We start from the raw sequence: 7,899 nt of genomic DNA, 5'->3' as shown, positions 1-7,899 counted from the left end.
GCCTGTCTTTGGACTTCATAAAGCTTTTATTTATAAAAGTTAAAGTTAACTTAGCTTTACTAACTTTGTGATTAGAAAACTCCCTCAAATTATATTAAATATGTCAATGTATACATAGGGGTAAAGACTGCTTTATAGCAATCGTGGTACTTTATATTAGTATATGAAGGAAGGATGTATTGCTTAAGAATGTATTAATATTAAAGACCTTTACTGGGTATCAAGTCTAAATAAATCCTAGATGGAATAAAAACCTATTCATAAAATAAAATGCTATTTAAAATGTAAGAGAAAAAAGAGGTATATTTTAACTATTTTGAAATAAATTAGATCTTATATAAGCCAAAATCTTGAAGCCATCAGAGGAAAAATATATATTTGACTATATAAAATAATTATAATAAGCCATATACAATGATTAATAAATAAATAAAAATACTGGAGGAACTATTTGTAATATACACAACAAAGGTTAAAATTCTTAATGTATTAAGAACTCATATAAATAAATAATGAAGAGATGAGTACTCTTCAGAAAAGTGGAAAAAGTCGACAGATAGGTAGTGAACAGTGTAAGATGTATTAATGGCCTAATCAAAAAATACCAAGTTTTTATCAGCAATTGTATTAAGTATCAATTTTATAGACCACTTATATTTTGATACTGGGGGACTTTTTTTTTAGCAGTGCTAGGGATCAAACTCAATGCCTCATGTACATCCATATGTGTGCATTTTTTTTTGTCTTTGAGCTTCAAAGACTTAATGACTTAAATGAATCATAATTTTGCTGTTGGTTAAAAAGGGTAGGAAAACAGAAGTATGCCTGTGGCGGAAGTGTAAATTGCTGCTGTGTATTGCTAACTTTTTGAAGAGCCATATAATAACATCTTAAAAAATCAAAATTAGTATGATTCTTGGTATAGAAATTCACTTCTAGGAATTTGTTCTGAGAAAACAGTGCAGCTGTGAATGAACCCAATTGTTTGTATAAGGAATAGGATGCTAGTTTCATCATTGTTTATACCTGTTTCCATGCTGTATTGTTTCTCTTTTTTTCTGTACTGGGGAATGACTGTAGAACCTCATGCATTTTAGAGAAGTACTCTACCATAGGGTTGTTTTTCCAACCCTGAATTGCTTAAAATTTTCAAGTATAATTATACTTGAAATTTTATAATTAGTAAAAACAATAAAACATTTTAATTTGAAGAACAAAACATTTCTTTAGAAAAGACACATGTTTGTCAAAAGTATAATCATATAAATCATATAAAGTTCTCTATTAAATCTTAATATATACTTGTAACCATGAGGAAGGATGGGGAAAAATAAGAAGGAACCAAAAGATATTCAAAGGGAAGAGTGCTATTAGTAAAAGTTACCCCAGACTAATGTGGAACTCAGGATCTTCCATCTGGGATATCAAGGACAGGTTCCACTATTCCCAACATTACCTTTCTACCAGAAATAAGTGTCATTCTCTTAAAAAATGATTATGTCTTTTGTTTCTCTGTGAATGGAGAAAGATTGATAAAGGTTTAAGTAAAGCACTTATAGCATCTTAGAAACCTTATTTTTCTTAGTTAACTGTTTATTTTCTCAAAATACTTCTTCCTAAACTATTATAGATGCAATTTTTACTTAAAGTCCTCTAATAGGAGCATTTGGCCAGATCAGAAATGGCAGAACACAGAGTGACAAATCTTGAGTGATGTCACTCATATAGAATCTAGAGAATTTAAAACACAGAGAAGAAAATTGCAAACTAGTGGGTGCTGGGGGCTGGTGATGGAAGGTCACTGGGAGAGGCGATGTTTGTATATATTGAAAGTTACAGGGCAAAATGGTAGGATACAAAAAAGTTCATGAGGTCAGTCTATAGCTGAGCAATTAGAGTAAATAAGCATATATTGAATATCTGAAATTTGCAGAGAAAGTTGATCTTAAGTGTTTTCATGAGCTGATATATCTATGTTGGTAAGCTTGATTACACGAATGAATAAAAAAAAGTAAACTTATACCAAAGCATTGTGTTGTTTACTTAAATAGATATAATTTTTATTTGTAGTGCCTCTATAAAGTTAAAAAAATATTTTAAAATAATAAAATAGGGGCTGATGTATGGCTTCTTATTCGAGTACTATGCACAAAGCCTGGAGTTCAATCCCTAACACTGTAAAAATTATATTAAAATAAATGGGCATAATTTAAATTGATGTTATATTGTGAAATAAATTATGTATTTATTCACCATTTAGGGAGTTAATAATTTTTCATATAAGATTTTGAAAATACTGCTTTATTTCATGTGAACTAGACATTGATATTTTTCTTGTTAATTGCAACTTAAGTATTCATATAAAATACCTGATCTGAATTGAAAAATTGTTATTTTAACTTTTAAAAGTATGTTATTTAACTCATTTTTTTCTTTGTTAGATAACGGGGAAAAAGGCATATACTACAAGCCAGCAAATTTATCAAGCCATTAAGTCATTGTGGACAAAAAGCAGTGAAAAAGAATCACTCCCCGAACCAAAGGAAGGAACTAAGGTATACTTTAAATAAACCAAAACAGTACACATTAAATTTCAGTTTCAGTAAGCATTGGCTCATATTGATGATACTACCAAGAGGTCAAAGAAAAAATAGAGATAAATGAAAGACTCACAATAACTTGGTATGGTATAATTTTATATTCTTTTAGTAAAATAATTTGCTTCTGAAACAACAATGTTTTTCATAAACAGGTAGGAAGGTCTGATGAAATACATACCAAAACTCCGGACTCGAAACATTCAGTGTCTTTTCCAAAAGAACTTGCCTCTGTAACAAAGGTTAAATCGGAATCTACTGCAGGTTTGTTTGGAATTTTTAATTTTGTTTTCAGTTTTATTCAATAATTTTAGGGCATTATAGTTGATACTCTGAACTTCCATGTTTTCCTAAATGTTTTCTCTCTTATATGTATGCTGTGATTTTCATTTTTGGTTATGAGGGACCTATATCCCTGAGATTTTTTCCTTTTAAGTCTCTACGTAGCTGTAATGCAAGTCTCCACGTGTGTGGGTATAGAGTAGTACTGTCAGTATGATTGAGTGAAGCATTTAATATCACTTTATAAATGTGAGCTATTCTATCAGGAGGAGGAAAATGTACCTTTTTAGGTGAGTCACACCTACATAAAGCATATCAGCTTCCATTTCTCATGCTATTTACCTGTCAGTCTCCTGTCAGGCTTAATTTTCCTGGTCTGTGCTTTTATTAAGTACAGTACCAGAAGAAACTGCAGCATGAAGTACTACATGCAGCATTGTTACAACTTTGCTAGTATTCACTATTCACAATTAATACTTTGTGGTACTAAAGAGTAATAGTTATACTTTTGAAAGATATCCCATCATGATCAAAAAGAATGTGGCCAAATGTTTAAAACTGCTTTGAGAACCTAGTCACATAAACCCATCTGCCACAGATTTGCATGGATTTGCTTTTCTGTACAATGTGAATGATTCAACCCATAAGCTGCTTCATTGCAAAGGAAATCTGCCAGATTCAGAGGTGGAAAGGTAGAAATAGTACTGTGATCTATTTATAAATCATGTACTGTGATAGAGAGTGCTTATAAGTATTGTATTCAACCATCAATACAAATCAAAATGAAAACCCACCTTTGATGTAGTGGTGGTTATTCCCATCTCATGATGGAAAGCTCCCAGAGTGTAAGCTGTTGCAGGCAACAGGCTTCTTGTTCATCCCGGCCACCCCGTTAGCTTAGCCCCGAAATAACCACACACAAACTGTATTAATTAAATCACTGCTTGGACCATTAGCTCTAGTTTCCTATTGGTTAATTTTTATATCTTAATTTAACTCATTTCTATTAATCTGCGTATCACAACGTGGCAGTGGCTTACCAGGAAAAATTCCCAGTGTGTCTGTTTTCAGCGGATCCTTGGCATCTCTCTGACTCTGCTTTCTTCCTCCCAGAAATTCAGTTCTGTCTTCTTCACCTACCTAAGTTCTGCCCTCTCAGGCCAAGGCAGTTTCTTTATTCATTAGCCAATACAATCAACACACAGAGCAGACTCCAACATCAGTAAGCAGTTGTTTTTTTAAATATCCAATTTGTCAGTAGCAGAACCATATTTCTAGCTCATCTTCCTGATGCCACAGTCCAACCTCTTTCCATTGTGCATAGTTCTTCTAATATAAAACCAGAATTTAGTCTCTAATTTCCTCTTCTTCCTACTCCTCTCTCAATCTCCATTTGGCAGTACAACCTACAACCCAAGCAGTTGGGAAACTGAAACAGAAGACTTGGGACTTGGAAGCCAGTATGGGCTCTTACTTATCTAGTGAGTCCCTATTCTAGTCTGGGCTACATACCAAGACCCTGTCCTCAAAGAGCAAGATTCTAATAACAATAGTATAAGAACAAGAAGAGTTGTTATCAAATAGCAAAACCTGGTTTGACTATTCTTTTGTCTTTCCTTTCTAATCAAGATAGGTTATACAACTTTTAGACTTTCTCTGAGTAACCTACAGTTGAGCATATTTATAAAGGATATAATCTATGCCATCATTTTTCTAAATGTCTTGTCAGTTCTCACCTATCTTGGTGAAGGTGAAACAAAATACAGCTTAAAGTAGGATTCAAACCATTCTCAGCTAATATTTTTCCTTATCCACCTATGATCTGGAACCCCTTTCCTGTCTTGGATGATGTGGTATATAAAGAGCCTTCTAAGGAGACTTGCAGTGGAAAAGGCATACCAGTGATACTTATGATCATTTTATCTCTTAGTTCATGCTACTATAAATAAGAATAATATAGACTGCATTGCTTTCATTCAAGAGAATGTAAGTTCAAGATTAGGGTGCCAGAATGGCCAGGTTCATATGAAGGCACACTTCTGTCTCTTAAACAGTTGGGGTCTTGAATCTCTCACATGACAAAGAAGAGAACCAAGCAGATTGTGAGGACACTTCACTGGATAAAAATTCTACTCATAAGGACTTCATCACCTCATCTAATCCCGATTACCTCCCAGAGGTCTTGCCTCCTAATACCATCACATTGGTGGTTAGGGCTTAAGTGTAACAGAATATTTTTGAAGGTTAATTATCTCAACCTTAGAATTTATCATTTCTCCATTTCACATATAATCACCAAGTTCCATGACATGGGAAATGGCAGTGATTATGATCACAGGTTTTAGGATAAGACTTGTAGGTAAGTACCAAACCCAGTATTTGAATAGTTCTATTACTTGGAGCAAGATACTCACCACCATTTATGTTCAGTTTTGCTATCCGCAACTCAGTTTCCTCATCCACAAAAATAAAAAAAAGAGAGAGAATAATAGTTTTCACATGTTTGCTGCAAGGATTAAATTCTCTCTCTTTCTCTCTCTCATGCACACATGAACACACACCCTGACACAGGGTCTCATTATGCATCCCAGAGTAACCTTGTACTGCTAGGAGTCCTCCTGCTTCAGCCTTTTCAGTTCTGAGTGGAGCCTCTATTCAGATAAATTATAAGTTCCACAGATAATTCTGTGTGTTCAACATTTTAAGAATATCTGAGGATCAAAGTTCTAAAGGTAGAAGGACCTTTCTAATTAGGAAATTTGAGTGAACCAAGGCTTTGATCAGACTGTGGACAGGAATGTAAATTAAGGGAGTAAGTAGAGATGTTAGAGGACTTAGGAAATTCACACCTGGTATGGGAGAATTGTCTGTATTCTGTCAATCATGTTTTAAATAAATGCTGATTGGCCAGGCAGGAAGTATAGGCAGGTCAATCAGACAGAGTAGAGGCGGGGTGATAAGAACAGGAGAATTCTGGGAAGGAGGAAGCCCATTGCTCCCCATTCCTGCCCAGACCACCGAAGAAGCAGGATGTAATCTACCCCGCTGAGAAAGGTACCTAGCCATGTGGCTAACATAGATAAGAATAATGGGTTAATATAAGCTACAAGAACTAATAAGAAGACTGAGCTAATGCAGACTCTGTCTGTGATTTTCTCTGGGACTAAACGGCTGGGGGACCGGGCGGGACAGAAGCCCTAACGAGCAGGCCCTCATGTTATAGCACACACTGTGAAGCAAATCTGAATGCAGAAGACACATGTAATTATTTGTCACATCCTACTAATATCTCTGCTTAATACACCTTTGTTGGAGGGGTGGCCACTGGCAGGTTGTCCATGCCCCAGTGGAGAACCCCAAAGCTATGCCCATACAGGAAACATTAATTGGATTCAGTGGATTGTTTGAAGGAAAGGAAGGGGGTGAGGGAGAGAGAGAAGATATGAAATGTTTGAAGTGGGAAGGGAGTCATATCAGGGGAAGGGCCAGAAGAAGCTAAAGGGAGGGAATGGGGAGTGGCTATGATTATGATACATCATATACCTTTCTGAAGGTTACTGATGATAGATAGGTTTCTTATGCTTTAGTAGATAGCCCTAAACATGCACATATGGGAAGCATGAACAGCACTTAGTGGTTTATCAAAAATAAATAAAAGGGCTGGAGAATTTGCTCAGTGGTTAAGAGCACTGGCTTCTCTTAAAGATTACCCAGGCTTGATGCCTTGCACCCACATGACAGCTCATTACTGTCTATAACTCCATTTACAGGGGATCCCATGCCCTTTTCTGGCTTTTGTGGATACCAGGCATGCATGTGGTATGCCGATATACACACAAACAACCATTTATGATAACTGATAATGATAATAATGTTAATAATAACAATAATAATATCGATATGAAGTTAGCAATATGTTTTGGAAGATACAGGGGTGGGAAATGGGAGGCAGTTAATTCTCATATATCACTGTGCACATATATGAAATTCTCCCCACTCTTGGATGGAACATAGTAGCCAATCAATGGCTACCAAAAAAGGGAAAATCTGTTTTTCCCAGGGACAAGCCCCATGACAGGTTATCTGATCACTTGTGGTCAGCCCTAAACATGTATACATATGAACAAGAATGGACTATGTTGTGTGTGTATATTTCTGAAGTTTCATAACAGTAATTGCTTTCTTAGAGTCTTTTAGATTTCTATATATATCTAAGCCAGAATTTATATAGCCACAATTTTCACTGAAAAAAGATAGGAAAATTATGTATGTATGTATGTACCAGTAATAAAGAAGAGGTTATGAAGTTGAGAGTGGAGTTAGCATGGGAGGACTTAGGGGGGAAAAGAGTGGAAATGATATAAATAAAGTACCCAAAACCTAAAAATTCGATTTAACAAAATTCTCAAAAATAAAGAAAAATTTAAAGAAATTTTCAAGGAATTAAAAAAAAGTTCAAAAAACTTTTCACATTATTGAGCAGTGGCTGCCACCAGGTGGCAGTGAAGATACCTTTGAGAAAAGCTGACAAGCACAAAACCATTAGCATTTCTTTACCCTCTTTTAAGCCATTTTCAAAAGTTTTCAAATGAAAATCAAATATGTAGTAATATATTATTGTATTTAGATATTTAAAAATATTATCTAGCAACAGAATTAATGCCTACTGTAATTTTCAAGTAGTACCATTTGAAAATATAATCTGTGAGGTAATATGAAAACATCTAATATTTCTGTTGGCGATAAAAATGGAAACATAATATTCTTGTGGTTTGTCATCTACATTTACTACTGAGTAAAATATCTAATTTTTTAGAGATTAGAAAACTTGTCTATATCATAGTCCCCTAAAAGGACCTCAAATGAAAAAATCCCTAATGTATGGTGAACAGTATTAATGTCATGGGTAGTGTTCATGGCCTGATTTTTTAAAAATATTTGTTCATAATTTCATATATGTCACACTTTGTAAAGTATAAAATGTTTTTGGAAATACAGACATAATATAAATCATTGTGTT

At 34.5% G+C, this 7,899-nt stretch overlaps 1 protein-coding gene across 1 annotated transcript in view; it reads left to right on the top strand.

Moving 5' to 3' along the window:
* The window catches only part of Apool (apolipoprotein O like), a 60,852-nt gene that overhangs the window by 50,127 nt on the left and 2,826 nt on the right, over positions 1-7,899 (top strand). The window contains exons 7-8 of the mRNA XM_005366712.2: positions 2,442-2,555; positions 2,753-2,861. Of these exons, the coding sequence (XP_005366769.1) occupies positions 2,442-2,555; positions 2,753-2,861 (223 nt within the window). The remainder of the gene's footprint in view (positions 1-2,441; positions 2,556-2,752; positions 2,862-7,899) is intronic.

The sequence above is a fragment of the Microtus ochrogaster genome, unplaced genomic scaffold (assembly GCF_000317375.1).
Source record: "Microtus ochrogaster isolate Prairie Vole_2 unplaced genomic scaffold, MicOch1.0 UNK13, whole genome shotgun sequence".
In the NCBI taxonomy this organism is placed as follows: Eukaryota; Metazoa; Chordata; class Mammalia; order Rodentia; family Cricetidae; genus Microtus; species Microtus ochrogaster.
This window is presented reverse-complemented; position numbering and strand designations above follow the sequence as displayed.